Source organism: Ruditapes philippinarum, unplaced genomic scaffold, assembly GCF_026571515.1.
Source record: "Ruditapes philippinarum isolate M1 unplaced genomic scaffold, ASM2657151v2 ctg208_1_1_1_1, whole genome shotgun sequence".
Taxonomy (NCBI): Eukaryota; Metazoa; Mollusca; class Bivalvia; order Venerida; family Veneridae; genus Ruditapes; species Ruditapes philippinarum.
This window is the reverse complement of record NW_026858626.1, coordinates 160,072-182,710: the sequence shown is the minus strand read 5'-3', so window position 1 is coordinate 182,710 and position 22,639 is coordinate 160,072. Positions and strand designations below refer to the sequence as shown.

The 22,639-nt window shown below is 31.8% G+C and overlaps 1 protein-coding gene across 3 annotated transcripts; it reads left to right on the top strand.

Annotated features, from left to right (window-relative positions):
- Positions 1-1,823: 1,823 nt before the first annotated feature.
- LOC132753742 (putative glycerol kinase 5) lies at positions 1,824-22,254 on the top strand. 3 transcript variants are annotated; one of them, XM_060744252.1, is made up of 17 exons: positions 1,824-1,956; positions 2,989-3,145; positions 3,533-3,626; positions 3,904-3,979; positions 4,365-4,458; positions 5,729-5,818; positions 6,127-6,168; positions 6,982-7,119; positions 7,912-7,985; positions 8,787-8,847; positions 9,666-9,792; positions 10,348-10,455; positions 13,675-13,725; positions 14,503-14,546; positions 15,041-15,204; positions 16,735-16,871; positions 17,918-22,254. In XM_060744252.1, the coding sequence occupies exons 2-17, from the start codon at positions 2,993-2,995 to the stop codon at positions 18,064-18,066; spliced, it is 1,602 nt and encodes a 533-aa protein (XP_060600235.1). In that variant the 5' UTR covers positions 1,824-1,956; positions 2,989-2,992; the 3' UTR covers positions 18,067-22,254. The 3 variants fall into 3 exon arrangements, with proteins under 3 accessions (XP_060600235.1, XP_060600237.1, XP_060600236.1); XM_060744254.1 differs by lacking the exon at positions 10,348-10,455 and adding an exon at positions 10,201-10,305; XM_060744253.1 differs by having other exon boundaries at positions 1,941-2,060.
- The last annotated feature ends 385 nt before the right edge of the window (positions 22,255-22,639 follow it).

The following is a 22,639-nucleotide window of genomic DNA, read 5'->3' as shown; positions in this document are numbered from 1 at the left end:
ATATAATGCCGAGTTAAAAGAACACAATTATCTCATTGACACACGCACATATAATGTTTTATCCTGTCACTTGTATCAATTTCGGCCCGATAACAAGGTGCCGTATATTTTTACTGATCTACGGCACTTGATCACGTGGTTTGCCGGACTTCTTTACAGGCCGTTCCAGTGGTATGAAAAAAACTGTCGTTAAATCTTCTGTGTGTAGTTTAACGAATTTTGGAAACGTTGATAAAACTTTGTTTGTTAATTTTATTTCACTCTATAATTTTTCAAGCGAAGTAAAAATTATTGAAAGTGAAATAAATGTAAAACTTAACTCGTTTGCGACATTAAAATAGCGTACAAATGTACTTGATTTGATTGTTTTGCACGTGCTGTTTGGCGCTACATTGTGACGTCACGTAAACAATACTTTAAACGTCTGTACAGCGTTAACGACTGAATAAAAGATATTAGTGTTCGAATTCATTTTCTTAGTCAGACCATTTTCTTTCATTCTAGATAGTTTTCACAACAAAATTCGACAAAAAATTGTTTTTATTTATCACATTTTTCAAACAAAATGGCGCCTTCAATGTGAAAATACACAGGGAGATAATAAGAACGGCGAGTGCATTGTGGTAGAATAATGCACGCTTCGGGCCTTCTTTGTTTATATAGAAACATTTTCGATAGTGTGATTAAAGGTAGTTTGCCTAATAAAATTCTTTAAAAAAAAACGGTGACAGGATAAATAGAATAATAGGTTGGTGCCGTGGATGGAGAAAGTTTATCTGGCGAGGCGGAGGAATTTATTGGGTTCGCCTTCGGCTCACCCAAAAAATTTATTGGGTTCGCCTTCGGCTCACCCAATAAATTCCTCCGCCTCGCCAGATAAACTTTCTCCATCCACGGCACCAACCTATTATTCTCTATGATCACGCTGACAATAAATTCGGATTCATCAAACTGATTTGCAATCATGAATGTGCATGCAAGTCTATTTTATCGACGTACGTAATGCTTCATGTAGCTAACGTTATATTGCATGATTTAGCTTTATTACACATTTTTGTATTTTATTTATATTTATAAACAAAAACTTATGGGTTTTAAGGACAGAAGAGTAAACAAACAAACAATACAGCAAATAATAATAGAAACATGGCATGGAAGTAAATAAGTAAATAAAAAAGATTACCTAATGAAATTTCAGCATTATTGCTTTAACAAACATAGCTAGATTAAATAAAGTATTCATGTTATCACTACATATAATACATGTATTGAGAAAACACACATGATTTAGTAATTAACATTGACAACAAGTAGTGTCATGGGTTTTCATATAAGATATACATGTATGTTATGAATCCTTCATTCTTAACTAATTTTTAAATGTATCGTGCTAATTCAAGCAATGTAAACTTGTATTTTTCCCCCGTTAAAATGCATTTTTACCGCTTTTAAGAATTTTAGGGGAGATTATAAACATATGGCCCACTATTAAATGCTATTCAACGCTTCCAATTTTAAGACCATTAATTTGTAGGTAAGCTATACAAAAACATACAAGTATATATGATATAGCATTTCTGTTGTTTTAAGAGAAGTTACCCTAAAAAGTACATCAATTTCATGTGGGTATCAGTCACCTAGACTTACTCAATAAAAATTAATTATACGTATTGTGCAAATCAATTTAATTGATTATGGCAAAATAATTAACAATAGAAATCTATCTAATTATATAATTTATGTCGTTAAATTATTACCGTACACAACCGACGGTCTCTTCGGAGACCGGAGACCATTGATTAGTAGACTACCAATTACATGACGGTTGAACAGGATTTACTCTAACCATTGAACAAATTTTGATCATGTGACTTGTTAAAATGGCGGCTGCAAATGACACGAAACATATGACACAGTTTATGAACTAATTGTTCAAAGCAATTTTGTGACAGTCAGGTATTTTAAAGCAGTCTTAAACATGATGAAATTTTCAAAAAATGTATCGACTTTCTTTTTGTAAATAGATTTTAATAATAAAGGAATCCTACAGTACAGCACAGGTAAACAAACACAACTAAGTTCACAACTGACACAAGAAAATTTAGCCTTTTTGAGATCTAAAAATATTTCTAAGTCGCTTACCATATACTTTATGAATATTATATATTTACAAAGAATATACATAATTAAACTTATTTATCAGTTTATATGACATATTCTAGATTCTACGTAATTTTTTCATCACCCAATCAACTGGATCCTACTGTCATTTTGATCAACATAGTCTAATATAGCTCGGGTTAGTTCTGGCTTCCAAATCTTTATAAGCCCCTTTGTAAACATTTTTTCTTTCGTCTGTAGTGGAATTAAAGTTTTGGATCAGACCAGTTATGAAACCTAGCCAGAACAAGACATGATGGTGAAACCCTGTTTTAACCGCAAAAATAACCTTTTCCTGATTAATCCCTGTGAATTATCCAATAATAATATTATAATATTAACATAGATCTAGACATTTAAATTATTAAGATATTAATTCTTCCAATGTCTATCTTCTTCTGTAGAAGAGGGTTTTTGCACCCATCTGTAAGTCATACATTTAATATTCTGGCACATAGTAACAAGGCGCAGAGGGGTCAGGAGGCCGGGGTTGGGGTTGTTGGTTACTAATACAGTATCCAGAGTACATAAATTTGGCTAAATGTAGCATATCTCCTTGTGGTTCACTGAAAAAAGTATGTAAATAATGCCACTAGAATAAAAATTGGCCCAACCTTGGTGGTCAATTAGTTGATGCAGACTTATATATATATACCAGAAATCTCATTTAAATCTTTGGGCAGCAAATCGATTAATTTAGTTTGACAAACTTGAAAGTAGAAAAGTAATTTTCCAGTCTGCAAAACTTTCAGTTTACTCGGATGGGCTTTTCAAAACAAGGCTTGGAATTACATGTTTTACCTGTTTAATATAATTAATTGTTTATAGGAAAATGTCTGGAGAATCGGATGTACATGAGGCTGAGGAAGCTCACGAGGGAATCAAACATGAGGCAAACATCATTGCTGTAGATATAGGGACAACCAGTCTTCGTAGTCATGTATATGATAACCATGGGCATATCAAAGCGTCTAGTTCTAAAAAGGTTTGGTTCATTTTCAAATGTCAGAAAGCAGAACTTACAGTTAAAATACATGTATAGTCATTTGCTAAAAAAAATGTTTAATATGGCTGCAGAAATTATCATCTTGCTACAGGGTTTATTATAATTTTGTTTGAAATCAGAAATCACATGTGTTTGGCTAAAAGGAATTTTCAGTCTACAGGGCAAACGCTGATAAAGTTTGAAAATGATAGTTAAAGTTTTGAGAACATTCTGAGGAGAGTAAATTTTTATTATTTATTTGAGGATATTATTGACATCATATTGTCTCTATAAAATGACTATAAAATTTTCATATTTTCTTTTATTATCCAATGTATTACAGTTTTATCTCAGTTTTTTTTTTTGCATTAAACTTTTACTTTATAGATTGAGTTGATACACCCAAAGCCTGGGTGGTCGGAGATGGACCCAGAACTTCTTTATAAGCAGGTTGTTGCATGTGTTGATGAATCTATAAAAGGTTTGGTATTTTTTTGTTGTTTCACTTATTTTAAGGTAAGACTGAAATCTGTAAATATTTAAATCACTTTCAAGTTTTTTTTATCATAACTAATGAACAAACAGTACCAGCACTTAAGAAACACTGTCATGACCAACAAGGTCTGGAAACTATGATCTCGAGTTGAGATGCAGACACCAATAAGCAATATTGACCTTTGTTAAACTGCTTGTTTAAAAGTTATTTACATGATTTTTTCTCTTGACTTGATTTTCATGTTGTATGTTACAATTTACAGCTGCTGGGATTAAAGTAAGTGAGGTGACATGTCTTGGTATAGCTGTACAAAGAAATACTTGTCTTACCTGGGACAGGTAAGTGCTTTTTTCTTCATTTCTTTCTGGTTTATACAGTATTAGCCTTTTCATATTTTAATTTCAATAATTAGCTTGCTTTGCTGTGTCTTAACGGGAACTTTCAGTTGTTATTTAGAGGGGTTTCAATAAAACAAAAATTGAGCAACCACCTGTATCTGATTAGATGACACTAAGGTGGAAATTGGACCGAATTTATCCTCGTTATCATTATTGTTTAGCATTCAAAGAGATGTTGGCCTGCTTAGATCAGGGTAAGGGCACCACTGGTTTGATCCTGGGGTGTGACCTGTCATGTTATTTTGTTATTTATATATAAGTCATTCATATATGGGTTTTGTTATAAGTCATATGGGAAATATTGTTTTTTGTTTGTTTTTTCCAGTAAAACAGGTAAACCATTTCATAATTTCATAACCTGGCAGGACCTGAGAGCTAGAGACTATGTGAAATCATGGAATACATCACTGACCTTAAAGGTGGGTTCCTTTAAAAGTTGTGCAGGCAATGTCTTGTACAAGCTGTACAACTTTATATTGCATCAACCATTTACACTTTTTGCTTGAAGTTTCACAAATTCCTTTGGGATCATTTGTGAAGGTCACTTATCAGGACATTGGTGGTTCTTCTCAGGTGCCAGTTCGTGCCTGAAATAATGCACGGAAGGGCAGCTGAGGTCTTCCACCACCAGTAAAGCTGAAATGTCACCAAATGACCTATACTGTGTTGATGTGACGTAAAACCCAATCAAACAAACAAACAGAACTTATCAGGGCCATAGCTCTCATATGGATATTGACTGAAATTATTGCTGCTGTTAAACTTTTAATAAAAAAACCCTTGTGCAAGATCAATTTTAAAAACAACTGAAGATAATCTGTTAAATCTTAAGACATGCTTTTAGGATCAAAATTGAGCCTCACTGTCAAAGACACACAGCATTATGATGAGTTTTGATTGAGTTATGGCCCTTGGTAAACATATAAAATTCTTGTACTTTTTGTGCAAGATCAATAAAGACTTAAGTACTTAAGGTTTTCATCTGAAACTTAATACATGTCTTTGGGATCTTGATTGAAAGTAATTTGTAAGACCCATAACAGTAGCATGAATTTGGACCCTTTGTGCGCTTTAAAATTTTCTGGTGTCAAACAATCTTAAAAAAAACAAACTCATATGTATTTACTCAAAACTTCATACTGTCATTTGGATCAAAATTTAAGGTCATTTTGCAAGTCCCAAGACTTATGTGGATTCTTACTGAATTATGGACCTTTGTGAATTAGGGAAATTTCTGGTTAAACTTTTGCTTGCAAAGGCAGTCTTGAAAATTTCTAAGAAAATCATTTGAAACTTCACACATATCTATTGTTGGTCAGTTAGACTTATATGTCATGTGTTTGTCTGAAATCTTCCTCTTTGAGAATTCATACATTATTCAGGCTAAGTGTTAGAATAGTGGAGCACCCTGTCCTACTTGTAGCTCTTGTTAATTCCTTTATGAATAGTGTAACATTTAACATGAATTATGAAACAAAGAACAATATTAAAGAGTGCTTACTTAACTAAATGAACAGTGACACATTGAAAATACTCTTTGGCTGTATTTTTAAAGAAATGAGACATGTGTATATCTTTTTACCTACATGTGTAGGTAAAACTAGAGGAGCAGATGTAATACCCCTTATCTTGAGGTGTGGAAAAATAGTTCACCATTATAAATATGAAATTTTACTTTTGTATTTACAGGCATTGAACAGTGGGTCTAAAGTTCTGCATACATTTACAAGAAAGAAAAGATTTCTATCAGCAAGTGTGTTAAAGTTTATGTCACCACAGGTAATGCTTACAACAAACAATTACTATAATTTTATAAAATGATTATGTTATCAATATTGTTGATTAAAGATATACAAGATCAATTTTGATATTTGAAAATATTGATAATTGCTACGCAGTCTCTTTGTAAATATAAAATAAACATCATTTTCATGTTTTGACTTCAATCAAAGTAGATATGTTACGTTTTTAACTCTACATTCTATAGGTCCACACTACAAATTTGAATTCCAACTGTCTGTTTTTCTACAACAATTCACTCAAAATTTATATGTTTAATTATTTCATGCTTGGATTTATTTTTTCAGGTTACACTGAGATTACTGTGGATATTAGACAACATTCCTGATGTAAGTGATGATGACCTCTATGCTTACAATGTTACCATAGAAACACACTCTTTCTTGCAATGCAAAACTTAAATACATGTACAGGATAATTGTTTGTTCCAAGTGTATATAGAGTACCGATATACACTGTAGGGACCACAGTATTTTCATAGACAATGTCACTGATTTTTGGCCTCAAGGTATAAGATAATTTTCTAAGCTCTGTCTCAAATCTCAGGATTTTCATTGGTCAGTGTACATTTTCAGTTTCTGATAAATCAAATACCTGAGATCTAGGTCTGAGCCTAGAAAAATTTCTTTATAGCCTTTTACTCAAATATACTCAAGTCATTTGCCCATCATGACAGTTGCTTCAAATTTTGCTACAAGTTTTTTTTAAAATGCACAGAAAGGCACCTGAGGTATTCCTCCACCAGTAAAGATTAAAAATTGCCATATGACCCTTACAGTATCGTATGACTTGAATGTCAACAAATATGGAATATATCCTACAAAGAATATATATTATGTTAGAAATTCAAATTGAACTTAAATTACAAAAATGAAATTAGCTCACAAAACCAGTTGTATAAGTGCTGTCAATGCAACCTCGGTTTACACTTTTGTCAGTACATTGCAGTAATATATGTGCTTTTTCTTTGTTTATAATGACCGCTGTTCTATTACAAAAGAAAGCTACGAAATATATATTTGCTTATCATTTGTTTAAAATGTTATGAAAAAAGGCTATAAAATATAACTGTTTTACATTTGTTTATATAGTTTCCACATAAGACTATAAAACTATGACTGTTTGTTTGTTTATTTATAAAGTTACGAAAGAAAGCTTTAGACGGAGAGGTGAAGTTTGGTTGTATAGAATCATGGTTACTATGGAAACTAACAGGAAGTCAAGTACACGCCACAGATTTTTCATGTGCTAGTGCTACAGGATTATACGATCCATTTCTGGTATGTACATTACACTTTTTACATATTTATATTACACTTTCTACATTATTATATAATGCTGTTATCACATACCTGTGCCGATTTTGCGATTCCATAAAAAATGGTATTGCACGGCCATGCATATATTTTGATGTGACATCATTTATGTTATACAAACAAAAATTAGTGTAAAAGGGCACTAAATGTTAGCATTAGGCGCATCAATGAAAAGTGATTCTTTATTTTGGGTATGTAATAAATAGAATATTATATTCATGTAGGTTAATTACTGAAATTATTAAACTCATTAAATAAAATAATATTTTGCCCCCCAGGGGCTTGCATAATTCAACTCGTTCAATAAATTCAATATTGAACAGTATACTCATTCAATATCCTCTATATATATTTGTTTTACACTGTTAACACTGTTGGCATCACCTGATGTTCCAAATGAAATCATAATTGGATCTAATCTATCTTATATTGTTTATATTAATGTATTTACATGTTTATATTTTACTGTTTACATGTTTATGTTACATTGTTTACATGTTTATATTAATTTACAATTTACATGTTTATATTTTACTGTTTACATGTTAATATTACATTGTTTATAATACATTGTTTACATATTTATATTACATTTTTTACATGTTTGTTTTACATTGCTTACATGTTTTATAACATTGTTCACTTGTTTACATTACACTGTTTTCAGACATATATTTTATATAGAACATTGTTTATACTATTAGAATTAATTTTTAGGTTATATGGGATAGAATTGTATATACATTATGTTTGTAGGTGTCATGGAGTACCATTGTGTGTGGACTGGTAAACATTCCCATGAATATATTCCCGGACGTTTTACCCACCAGGTCAGGACAAAACCATTGTTTCATTTATTTTCTCTCAGTTTTTATTTCATTGCATGTGATTTCTCATAATACTGCATGTTTGTAAAAATATCTGGGTGAAAGTGATCCCTCAGAAGCATTAAAACAGCAAAATTACATGAAAATTGCAGACTCGGTTTGATCGAGTCTGTACATAAGGGATACTACAAAAAGTGCAACATCCCTCATGCACCCTAGCACGGCTTGAGCGATACTCAATTTTCAACATTTAAAAGTGATGGATTCAATGAACATAAGGGCCAGAAAAATATAACAACACTGAAGTGAAGTACGGAGCAACTTTTTGCAGCTGCCACACGGCACTTGACACCTGCTGTTGTGATGTATAAATGTCTGGAAAAAAGCGAACCCTTAACCAGCAAAATTAGATGAAATAAGTTGATTTTCATTGGACAGTCAGGATGTTTATAATTATTATCTATTATATTATCTGTATTATATATCAAATCAGTTTTATTTCAATCATAGAAAACATATTGCACCTGAAGTCATTCCTCCATCAGTAAAGCTGAAACCAATGAAAAATCCAGCATTAAGATATCCCTTAACTAGCAAAGCAAATTTGTCAAATTAATTCTTCTGATTTTGCCAATATTGATTGCAAAATTTTGAACATCAGTCGGCTAACCATAATTTTTTTTTTTTGAATAGAGAAAAGTAAAATATTATTATGTTTTCATTCGAAAGATATAAGCATCAAAGTAACTCAGATACATAAACATTTGTTATAAGTTTTCAATAATTTAATATGTAATATTTCAGTGGAGTATTTGGCCATGTAGATGAGTCTGTGTTTGGCAGCAGTATACCAATAACATGCTTGGTAAGTTTTAAATTATTGAAAGTATTTATCAGCAGTCCCTTATTGCTGTACGTTTGACTCCTGCAAGAGAATTTAAATTTTTTATTGTGACAAAGCTATCAAGTCCTTGATTATGGCAGATCTGTGGTTCTTTTCCCTGGCTTTTACTCCACTTAGTTTAACATAGTTATATAGGGTTGATTACACTAAAACCTCAAAACTTTCATGAACTACTCCCAAAGTTCTCTTCCTGGAACTAATCTGTACTGGTGTCATATAAGGGAACATGGTTGTAGCTCAAGTGGGACTTGAACCTTCAATTGAGAGGCAGATACTTTAACCATTAGACAACACCTGTCCTGGTTTTCTGACTGAAATTTTGCAAGAAGTGGCACCTGAAGTCTTACTCAACAACCAAAGGACATGAACAGTGTGAACATGATTTAAAAGTAAAAAGCAAAATGAATTACCCATCTAGCTTTGTTGTGTATTAGTCTTTGCCACCAGTCTAAGTCCAGGCCGGTCTGTCCATCTGTGCCATCTGCGCATTCTTACCAGGCTTTTTACTGACAGATAACATTAAATTTTCATCTTGATCCCCCCAAATTTGATAATGAACTGTTCCAAAAATGAAAGCTGGTCAAGTCCATTTAAGAAATTCAGCAGGTTAAGAATTAGCCTTGTTACTTTAAGATTTAATAAATGAATTAATTCTAAACTTCTTATCTTAAACAAAGAAATAATGATATTTTTATCATGTTAGTTGCTTTTGCAGTTAGCAGAAAAATTTAGTTTTTAATCATCAAGTTCACTCACATATGTACATTTGTTTTGAACAGGTAGGGGACCAAAGTGCGTCAATGTTTGGAGAATGTTGTTTTGATGTAGGGGACATTAAATGTACTCTTGGCACCGGAATGTTTATTGACCTCAACACTGGAGAAGAGCCACATGCTTCAATAGCTGGTAGTGTGCCTTTTTATATCCTAAAAGTTTTTCACAAAATATATATAACTGCCATGTTAGTCATATTCTCTCATTGTCCTTTCAGCCACAATAAGAATTTTTTTTTATATCTGTACTTTATCCTTCTTAAATGCTGTCTGAAAACTTTTGAGAAAATATATAGTGACTGAATTAGCCATTTCACTCATTCTTTTGGCCACAATTTGAACCTTTTCTCAAAGAACCTTTCAAGTCATTATCAATGCTATTGCAGTGTGGGTGTTTTTATTGGAGATTTCACCCTCTGACTAACCACAAGGCATGGCAGTTATCGGGTAGTTAAAGTCCCCTCTGTTCCTTGGGGATTGCAAGCCAGGTTGTATTTGACATGTGTATGGTCTTACATAATGTGATGTCTTACTATTGTAGGATTGTACCCTTTGATAGGCTGGAAAATTGGGGACAGATTAACATACATTGCAGAAGGTATAGCTGCTGATACAGGAAGTACTATTCAATGGGCTGAACAAATAGGTATATAAAAGTGTATGACTTTCATGTGTTGTCTACTTACAGGTCTATATCCTCTCATTGGATGGAAAATAGGTAATAAGATGACATATTTAGCAGAGGGCGCTGCAAATGATGCTGGCACTGTGATAAACTGGGCACAATTACAGCTGGGTATTAAAATGTCCATCCCTTTAGAAACTGCACTAAAAACATGTCTAATTGAAATATGTGATCCCAGCAAAACTGCACTGAACACATGTCTAATTGAAATATGTGATCCCAGCAAAACAGCACTGAAAACATATCTAATTGAAATATGTGATACTAGCAAAACTTCACTTTACACATGTCTAATTGAAATATGTGATCCTAGCAAAACTACACTGAACACATGTCTAATTGAAATACATGATTCCAGCAAACTGCACTGAACACATATCTAATTGCAATATGTGATTCCAGCAAAACAGCACTGAACACATGTCTAATTGAAATACATGATTCCAGCAAACTGCACTGAACACATGTCTAATTGCAATATGTGATTCCAGCAAAACAGCACTGAACACATGTCTAGTTGAAATACATGATTCCAGAAAAACTGCAGTGAACACATATCTTATTGCAATACATGTATGTGATCCTAGCAAAACTGCACTAAACACATTTCTAATTGAAATATGTGATCCCAGCAAAAGTGTACTTAAAATGTGTCTAATTGAAATATGCGATCCCAGCAAAACTGCACTGAACACATGTCTAATTGAAATATGTGATCCCAGCAAAAGTGTACTTAAAACGTGTCTAATTGAAATATGTGATCCCAGCAAAACTGCACTGAACATATGTCTTATTGAAATATGTGATCCCAGCAAAACTGCACTGAACACATGTCTAATTGAAATATGTGATCCCAGCTTAGAAAATAAGTATCTACAAATTATTAAATATAATCCAAACAAAGTAGGCACAAAGCAATTCTCATTAAAATGAATTGAAATATTTGATCTGAGCAAAACTGCATCCTTATCCAGTTATATGGCATTACATGTATTTTCATTTTGTGATACTGTAACCCAATTTATATTCGCGAATACAAATTTTTACGTTTTGCCGAGGTCGGACATATTCGCGAATATTAATTTCCACGTTTTCTTGAATTCCGTATAAAAAATATTCGCGTATTGGAAAGTCCGATGGGGCTGTAAAATCTATTTGCCTACTATTAATCTTCAATTATTGAGGTCATTATTGGTGTCTTAAATGGGATTAACAATACCCTAGCCTTATGTTGTATTGGTCAGTGAATTGTGATCACAATTCAGCAAAACATTTTCTTTATATATGTTCATTTCTGAACATGTCGTTAAAAGGGTGGTTGATAAAAAATAAACCCTCAGAATGCAGGGATGTTTCAGCATCGTTTTTGCCTGATCATGATCTGGAAAGCACACCAGAAAAGAAAAATATGATTAAAGCGGCAAACGAAGCTGTATTTGATTTGAAATTTTATCACCAAATCTCCAGTTAGGGATCGAACCCACGCTGAGAAAATTATGTTATGCGAGTCCGCAATCTAACCAACTGAGCTATACAGGCTGTTAAGTTTGACGGGTAAAAATCGATACTAGTATGAAACCATCTTGTATTTCACTGTTTGTAATTATGTACACCCAATACCCTTTTGTGATGCTCGATAGGTTTATACCACCTTTGTCTTAACAATTCACTCAAACAATTATTTTATAGGATCCAAAAAACAATAGCCTTTTGTGATGCTCGATAGTTTTCCCAGTTTTGTCAAACGATTTATTCAAACATTTAATTATGAAGAAACTTAAAACTGACACATGTTCCGTAAAGTATCCTATACAGAACGTGATTAACAATAGGCCTACTAGTATTTCATAAATTGTATTAAAATGTGGATGTTTATTTTGATTGCTATATTGACATAGAGTTCTTTTGATATTTATGAAATAGTAGTAGTTTACTTAGTTTGTGTTGTTATTGCTTTATGGCAATATTCATAACAATTCATTACTTCCTTACAGGTGCCCGTAAAATTCGAATATATCCGGTCAAGTAGCTTTGCATGAACAACGTCTAAAATAAAAATTTCTCTCCAATTTATTCACGAAATCGTGCGGACTTATTCGCGCAAACAAATATTTGGCTTCGTGGCCATCCGCAAATAAAGCGAATATTAATTGGTCGCGAATATTAATTGGTCGCGAATATTCGTTGGGTTACAGTATAAGCTCAACTTTCTTTAAATACAGTGGAGCCTTGCTAATCTGAACCCTTCTAGTCCACAATCCTTTCTTATCTGAACAAAGTGTCTGGTCCCAATTTTATTTGTCTTTTTTCAATAGTAAAAAATCTTTTGGATCTGATACCTGTCTACTTGGAATTCTGGACAATTTTTTCAATTTTTGTTCTTATTTGACTCTAAAATTAATCTCTTAGATCCGAACAGATTTTGCAAAATGCCACACCTACATTCAAAATAACAAAAAATTGCACATCTTGCTGGTGTAAACATACACCAAACTGATAAGATTAACTTTGTTTGACTTAATGGGTGTATATGATCTGCGAAGATGTGAAAATTACACTTAGCTTGCCTTGATATCAACTATAATTGCTTAATTGATTGTTTTTCAGATCCTTAAATAAATATTATGATAATATGCAATAGAAATATCTTTTGTAATGTTAATGACACATGATTAAGTAATGGAAATTAATGGAAACTGTCAGTGAATTCAGATAAATGCTGAATCGGATAATAGTAAATAACAATTGACAAATGCTGGTACGAATTGTTTAATCATGTCTCAGCCTCCTGTTTAACATCGTAGGTTAACTTACCCTTGAGGACATTTTTGCTTTTTTATTTATTTTTGTATTCACATTTATAAAAATGAATGAAAAGAGATTGCAAAAATAAAATATCTTTATTGCAATTTTCTTTATTTAAACTACTCTGTCAATAACACAAACAAACATGTAAAAAAAACCCTTCTAATCGGGAAACCTTTTTAATGCGAACTTTTCTTCTAGTACGGACGAGTTCGGATTAGACAGGTTCCACTGTAAAATAGTTAAATAACAGTTAAAAGAGACTTTTTGTGAGTTCATATCAAACATTTTAAAAGAGTTTTCTATAAATAATTTAATATTTCTCATATGAAACATACAAGTTACAGTTTCATATGTTAGTTCCATTATATCATCTTCTTTTCTGTTCTTTATCTGAACACACTGATTTGTTCTACACCTTTATCCAAGAGCCTGCACTGGCATGTCTTAATGGTTTTAATTTCGTTCAAGACAGGGTAATTTATTGTTATTAGACCTACATTACAATCTATTATTCTATTATAGGACTGTTTGAGGATGTAAGAGATACAGCATCAATAGCAGAATCTGTTGAAGGTAAAACTAAAACCTTATGTAAAAAATCAATATTCTATGTCATAAAGCAGAATCTTGTGTCATAAATCTAATTCTTGTGTCAAAAATTTTGTGTCTTTAATCAATGCCGTGTGTCAATAAATAAGATATTTTGGCATAAGTCAAGGTCCTGTGTCATCATGCAAGACCATTAATCAAGATCTTGTATCTTTAATCAAGGCCCTGTGTCATTATACAATATAGTGTAGCGTAAATCAAGGTCCTGTGACATCATGCAAGACCATAAATCAAGATCTTGTGTCTTATGTCATTAATCAACATGTGTCATTAAAGAAGATATTTTGGCATTAATCAAGGTCCTGTGTCACCATGTAAGATCTTGTGTCATAACTCACAAACATGTGTCATAAATCAAATGCCGTGTCAAGTGTCATTATTGAGTATTCTGTGTCATAATCTTCATTTTGTGCCATAAAGCAAGATCCTGTGCCTTAAATCAGTATTCTATGTCAAAAATCATGATCATGTATCATAAATTAAGATCCTGTATTATAAATGCAGAAAAAGCTAAGCAGTCTGTAATTTAAACTTGGCTTTTTGCATATAAACTAAGCAGTTTGCACTGAAAGCTAAGCATGTTGCGGTATAAAAACAAACCAGTCTGCATGAAAAACTAAGCATTCTACAGTAAAAGCTAAGCAGTCTGAAGAAGAGAAGTAAATGTTGGAGATAAAATCCTAGTTTCATGTGCTAGTTTTGTTTCTTATAATTTAAAACACAATTATTTAATTATTCCAGACACAGATGGCGTTTATTTTGTACCAGCATTCTGTGGACTACAGGTATTTTATTTTATTTAAACTTAAAAAAACTTTAATCCAAAGTAAGAAAAAAATTCAAATATTACACTTAATCAGAATTGTTTACACCTGCCTACAGCTATCATTAGCCAATTTGATACCGGAAATCAGAGTTTTCCTTGGAAGCTTTATTGATATTTTTTTGTGACTTTCCTTAATAAGAGCATACCAAATAAACAAGTACATTTTGTATTTGATACACATTACTGAAACTAGTAAGAAAATGAAGTTAAAATTATACATGTATCTGGTGTGTGACATGTACAGTGAAACCTGTACATCTTTAAAACCGCAGTGTCACAAAGTAAGACTTTATTTTTCAATTTACCACTCTAGAGCAACACTCAACTTCTTTGTTTACCAAGGAGATTTTATTCTACAGAGGTTGTACTGAAGCTTCTTGAGGTCTTACCCTAGCTCCTTATTCAAATTTCTTGCTTAATTATTAAAGAAATTATATTTGTATATTTTTTCAGGCACCTATTAACGATGACAAAGCAACAACATTAATGATTGGTATGACTCCATCAACAACAAAAGCTCATCTAACACGTGCAATCCTCGAGTCCATAGCTTTCCGATTTAAACTGCTGTACGAAACTGTCCTCAGTGAAACCAAGATACCTCTGTCTTATATCAGGTAGGGAAGATTTTAATTGTAACGAAAAATAAAGATTGTGTCACCAGGTGAGAAAAATGTGCAGCCTGCAGGGGACTTGAACCCGGGACCCTCGGAATACCACTCCACAGCTCTACCAACTGAGCTACCTTGCCGCTTACGCATCTTCCCTAAATAGTGAACAGTTCTGAAAAGTAACAATTAGAATTATCTGGAATTATCTTAAGTTTGTACTGTTTGATACTTACAGTGTTTTGTGTCATATACGGACAAGTAGTTTTAAACCTAATCCGTGGCCCATAACTCTTAACAAGTCATGGATTTTGACAAAACTATGGCTTTTATTGAACTTCTCCATTATCCTGGCTCTTATTTTACTATCAAGTTCTGAAAATAATTTGTGCATGCTGTCCTATTAACAGATGTTTTATATTTTCCTATTTTTTCAAAAACAATTTAAATGAAGTTCTCTTCAAATTTCTAATCGGTTACTTGTATTCACTGTTAGGGCAGGTAAGAGTGACAGACTGAAAATAACTTTCTCTGAATTATGCCCACTTATACATGTATATTCTTTGCTTTAATTATACTACAGTCAACTATCGTTATCTCGACATCGCATTTCTTGATATTTCGTTATCTCGATGAAATTTTGAAAGTCCCGATTTCTTCCTTCTTTATCTATATTGGAAATATTTGTTTATCTCGATATTTTTATTTCGATATTTTCAGTATCTCGATGTAAAATTTCAGCCCCAACAGTTATTTTCACACTATTACCCTTTGTTTATCTTGACTAATTGTTTTCTTTCCTCTGTTCCCTTTAGACGTGTGAAAAACACAAACTAGACGATAATTGCTCAATAGTGCGTGTCATAATGATGATTGTGTTTGTAACAAGTTTAGCTGTTTTTATAAAAGTTAATCTATTTAGCGTTTTGATTGACGTATTTCCAAAATGAGTGAATTTTGCATTCTTTACAAATTTTCGAACACTGTATCAATTCATTATGACTTTAAATGTAAATGAAATAGTGAAAGTATATAAAGGCTATCGTTGCAATGTTTTTTCACAACATCACCACCAAATCAATCAGTGGTCGAACAATCTCGAGAAAGACCCGATAAATAACCCGGGAGGATATCCGGATCAACCAACCTGAAAACTATGTTTTCACTATATTGGTGTATTACTGAGTAAACCTCACTATGTTTTTTTATCACAGACACCAGTATTTTCGCTGGTAAACATCCTCTAATGTTACTTTGTTAAATATTGACTAGGCTTATGAAAACAAGACATGGGGATATCATAGTTTATTTGACATTAGGTATGCACAGGTCTTTTGTAAAAATCAGTTTCTGCCTTATTCAAACCCTAGTATGTTTATCTCCACATTTCGATATCTCAATATTTTTTGGATGGTCCCGATGACTTTGAGATAACGAGAGTTGACTGTATATACAATACTGAGGAAAGTGGAGCCTGCTGTCTGCAGACAGGTCTTGTTACAATATTGAGTGACTTATGGTGATTTATGGTGATTTCAGGGTGGACGGTGGTGTTTGCAATAATGACTTTCTGGTGCAATTAATGGCAGACCTCACAAATCAAGTTATAAATAAATCAACACAAACAGATAACATGTCCAGTCTTGGAACAGCTTTCTTTGCTGGCTTGGCAGTGGGTAGGTTTTATGAAAAATATTCTGAAGACTTTATTACATAATAAAGGCCTAATGCATGTATACTAGGCTTAATGGGGGTCCATTTGCCATTTCATGCAATGAGAGTACAAACCCCCAATATAAAGGCCTTAAAAGTTCAATTTTCGTTTTATACTGTAAGAACTAGGCTTAGGTAAATTTATATATGGAAATATATAGCTAATGTTGTGAATGCATGGACATATGCTGTGCTTTGTGCTTTGCTATGATAGAAGCTAAGAGAGAGATAAAAAGGAATCCTTAAAGACAGCCTAAAACATCAAAAATGAACATGTTGCAGGCTTAGCATTGAGTTTGTTCACAGACAGTACTGAAAAGTGCAATGGTACATCCATGTCCCCCTAGTCCCAGTTTCAGGAGAATTTAACATTTAACATTGAAATTGTAAAATTTTGAATTTAGAGATATCTGTAGATGTTTGTTATTTTATTTCAAACCTAAAGGGGGAGCAAATGCATTTCATCGTTTAAGACTGAAGAAGGCGTTGAAGATGCATAAAGACATGGTTTATGAGAAATTTGATGGAAAAATAGTAGATTTGTAGCAATGAGAAAAAAATTATTTTGTGAGATAACTTTTGATCAAGGTCAATTTTAAGACTTAAGATCTTTATGAATTTGAAACAGTTAAAACAATAATATTAAGTTCTGCTACATGTTATTGAGCTATCTTGTTCTGTATGCCAATGGTGTCTACCAAAGTCAGGTCAGTTTTTGCCTTTAATGATGTACTAAAATAAACCTCTGTGAAGACTTTTGAAAATGACACCAAGTTATTTACATATACTGTGCTGATATAATATAGACCAAGGGAAACAATCATTTTCATTAAATAAAGGCAATGATAGAGAAGAGCAAATTTCGAATCTTTATTTTGATGATAAATTAATAACAATCTAGTTTATTCTTTAACTAATAAACACTTTTTTTGTGTGCAAAATTTGATGTCATTGTTTATTCGCACTCATGTTATTGGTTTGAAATATACATTTGTGCTCTTTTTATCAGGTGTATGGAAGGACGTTAAAGAGCTAGAGAAGATTCGATTAACTGAGCGTGAATTTCATCCTCAACCGACTTGGCAGAAATATAAACCAGTATTTCATCAATGGGAGCGGGCGGTGAGCAGGTCGCAGAAATGGTACGAGGAGTCGTGACCACTGGCACAGGGAACAGACGACATCTGACAATGCTGATCATACTAATTTGTGATTTTTTTATAAAAGAGGTTGAGTAATAAATTTATTTCTAACCCGGTGGACATCTTAAAAGGAGGCAATTTAAACTTACTGTTACAGCCACATGAATCACGGGTGCATAGATATTGAAAGAGAAAACATTTTATGGAATATAATTATTTCTGTCTCATTTGCCACATCATTATTATTATTCTTGAGGTGCTAATTTCTGTGCTTTTAGTGGATAGATATCCAGGAATGTAACATCAAACAACATTGTATTTTGTTTGCTGTAAGATTATTTTGCATTGCTTTATACATGTAAATGCATTTTGCTTTTTTTTCAAAAAAAGACAATCAACAAATTTTAACCTCAAAAATGTTATTGAGAAAACCACGGAATTACATGCCCACAAAATTAATAAATTTACAGTATTATTTATATGTAAGTTTTTAATATAAGCAACATTTGTTGCAGTAAAATAGTATAAAATGCTTTGATATAAAATGGTTATATCTCACAAAATGTTCCTGTGAACATTTTTAATCTTTGTAAGAACATTTCAAAACAAGGCAGTTCTTTCATTTGATGGCCCTAAAATCACTGAATTTATTTTATTATATTTATAAAAATTCTGAAAACTCAATGCAAAATGTTTGTCAAATTACCAAAAAGGTGAAAGTTAATTATATGTATTAGCAGTTTGAAAACTGTTCAGTTGAAGCATTTCTTGTCTGAAATACCTCAAATTAATAATGAACTGTTCCAAAAGTCAAGGAGGACAAATCCATTATATAAATTTAGGGGAATCAGGGTGAAAGTTAATTTTATGTACAAGACTACATTGTAAGGTGTGCAGTTGAAGCATTTCTTATCTGAAATACCTCAAATGAACAATGGAATGTTCCAAAATGTTAAGTCAGGATCAGTTCATTATACAAGGTCAGTAGGGTAAGGGGGGAAAGTAAATGATATGTACATGTATTCGGGTGTACTGTTTGTTTGTAATTGTTATTTTATCATGTGTTGTCATTGAAATATTGTTTTGTTTGTTTTTGTTACTTTTTGCTGTTGTTTGCAATTTGTATATTGATTTTCTGTTTTGTGCCAAAGATTTTATTTTATGAAAACTTGAAATGTTTTTAAGATGAAAAGAGGGTATTTTGTTATTCAAGTACAAACATATATTGTAACAATCAAAATATTTACGTTACTGCATTTGTATTGCAAATTATATATACATGTAGTGTATAGGTCAACATATTTGCAATGCAAAATGTCTCGTAATTAATCAAATATAATTAAAAAAAACTTTGATATGACAAACAAAAAATGATGGATGTTTACCAGTTTAACAATATGTGTTGAAGTAATTAACTGTACAAAACTTTTGCATTCATTAATTTATTTGATGGTTAAAGTTCATGTGAGTGCATTAACTGTAGTATATCATGACATTTATAATGGTTGTAGTTCATGAGGGTAGTAATAGCCCATATGTTTATCAAAATGTGAAATATCATTTGTTAAGTACTCAGCTAGATAAGATAATCTTTATTTATAATCTGTTACAATATACATGTTAACACTAGCTATAAAAGCTATTTTTTTTTACAAAACAGGTTATACTTTAACAAACAAACAACATTTATCAAAAATCAGATTAAGAGACTCAATTGTTCTCATTTGGATTACCTTAAATTACGCAAATTTTATTCTTTGACGGATATTTGGGAAATTTATTCATTGAAGGATATTTGCGAAATTTATTCTTTGAAGGATATTTTTGATAAAGCATGATAAAGTGTGAATTAGATAATGTAATAATGTAGATAATTTTTAATGAAAAACTCAATGTTGAATATAAACCACAAATATTGTACAAAGGTACTATATATAGTGTTATATGTCTGAAATAAAAACTTTGTATGCAAATTTATGTGTAGTGAGTGTCATTTTATGATTTGTTAACAGTGAATGTTAGTTAGTTTTTTATTAACTTGTTTTTATGCAATATATACATGTATATTGATCTCAAACTATTCGCAGATATTGTATTTTTAATCAGATGAAAGTACATATGTATGTGTCAAGAATTTTTATCGAAATTTGATAAGTTTTTAAAGTAATAAAATCCAGAAATAATATATTCTCAGCAGTGATGTTATTGATAAATAAATCACTGTTTGTCACTAAATTAAATCACTGTTTATGGCGTTCAGTTGTGAGGAACTGTATTAATAGATGCACATCTGAATAACAGTGATTTTATTTAGCGATAAAATCACTGCTTGGGATATATTATTTTGATTCTAACATGACATTGAAAAATAAATGCTGCCATACCTGATATCAAGCTTAATTGTGCCTCATTTGTTTCAGTAGTTATTTTCAGTGTGTCGCATTTTTTGATGACTATGCCATATGCCTAAACATATATTATCAACAGTTATTTTATTGCATATTTATACACAATTTCGGTCCTTCTTGTAGGGAAAATGTAGGTCATATTAGGATAATCCTTTGCATTCTGGGAACAAAGAATACTTGCCTATGTCACAAGTATAGAGCCTGTGACCTTGATCTTTAAGCTGGTGACCTGATTCTTTCATGCAGCGTATCCAGACTTTATACTGCTTGTTGATCGCTATTAGGTCTTCCCAATCTTTCCACTTCGCTCATTTAGGAGGGCATCGGATTGGTTCGATCCATAGGGAAGGCAAAAATTTCTCCATTACAATTGATTCTGCACATCAAGTTAAATGGTCATTTGTCTCTCACTGCAGATTCAGAAATCATTTAGGATAAGTAGTCAGTAACTTGTAGAGAAATTGGTAATTATTGGTTTGATATGATCCAGGAATGTCTATTTAGTGGACCAACTTGGGAATGTGAGCAACAATGTTAAAAAAATCGGTGTATCATCTAAACAAACAGATTGATTTTAGTAATTCAATATTGAAATCTCTTTAGCTGCTAATAGACTGTGCCAATTTCAAAGTCCTCCTATCAAATTTATCTTGGAAAAGGTTAAAAAGCAAATGTATGTTTTGACCAGAATTTTTTTCAGCATGGCATGAAGCTAAAACTGACTGCTTGTACAATTTATTTTAAAAATAATTGATGCTGTGATGTAATTTTGTAAATTTAAAAGTGAATTGTACCTTACTTTAGAAATTGTTACTGAAAGATTTTAAAGTTAGATAACTTTATTATTTTAATTGTTTTCTTATCAGTATATTGTTTTATTATATCTACAATTTTCAAAAACCATTTACCATAATGGATATAATAAACAGCCCTCTTATACAAATACTTCCTAGATGTGGATTTTTCAACATTTTTTACTTATCTTATAACTAAAATTTGCTTTTGGGTGTATATTGTATAATTTTATAGCAAGTTTGGCTATAATCTACTTAACATTAGATGTTTTGATATTGCCTATGCCATTGTAAATTGGTGGGACCATTAAGAATACAATGACCTCACACTATGATTAGTAAGACCATCAATGTGGTCTTACTTTAGATGGTCTTTAGGAAAGTGGTGGTCTTATTCAGCCTGTTGGCTTTGCCACTTAAGGACCATAGTTCAAGCCTTACCTCAGTTACAAACATGTGTTTTCATCATTAGACATTATTATTGGTAATTTCAAGATGCAAGCTTTTGAATTGATAAATATATAATTTATATGTTTTCACAACTGTCTGTTCTTCAATAAAGTGTTTTGACACTATAGAAAATGTTGCTAGAAATTGTGATCTAAAAGTGGACTAACAGATTTAATAGTGAAATAACAGAGATCGCAATTTTGGATCATTGAAACAAAGAACGAAACTTTCTATTCTTTAAAACATTGGTACTAAATTAAATCATTTGGGGTTGTTATAGGGAGGTTTCTACTGTTTATCATTCTGTTGCTTACTGTTGGAAATAATCAATGGTGTATGATAAATGATGAACATTTCTAGTGTTCATAGATAGGGATTGTATTTTAAATTGTTCCGGTGATAAGTTTATTAATTAAGAATTATTTATATAAGGTATATACATGTCAGATTCATGTGTCAGACATTCCTTTCCATTTATGAACATATGTCTTATCTACATCATGTACTAGTATAAGAAATTATATATTTTTGGAGAAAAGGGCTATTAAAGTATATTACAATGTACTAATAAAATTTTGGAATAATTTTATATTTTCAATAAAATACTAATATTGAAGATGTTCCTTGTCTGTATAATTTTTTCCCCACCTGAGCACAAAGCTCAATGTTTAGATTTTAGCTCACCGGAGTACAAAAGTGCTCAATGGTGAGCTTTTGTGGTGGCATGATATCTGATGTGCATCCTTTTTCATTGTCCTTAATTTTTTTAAACAACATGGAAGATTTTGACCAAACTTCACAGAAATGCTCACTAGGTGGAAATGTATCCAATCAGATGCTTAAATAGGTCATAGGAGCTAATAATAGACTTATGATAAGAAAATTATATAAAAAAACAACTTCTTAGCTTATATAGGAGAACACATTTTAAAATTCT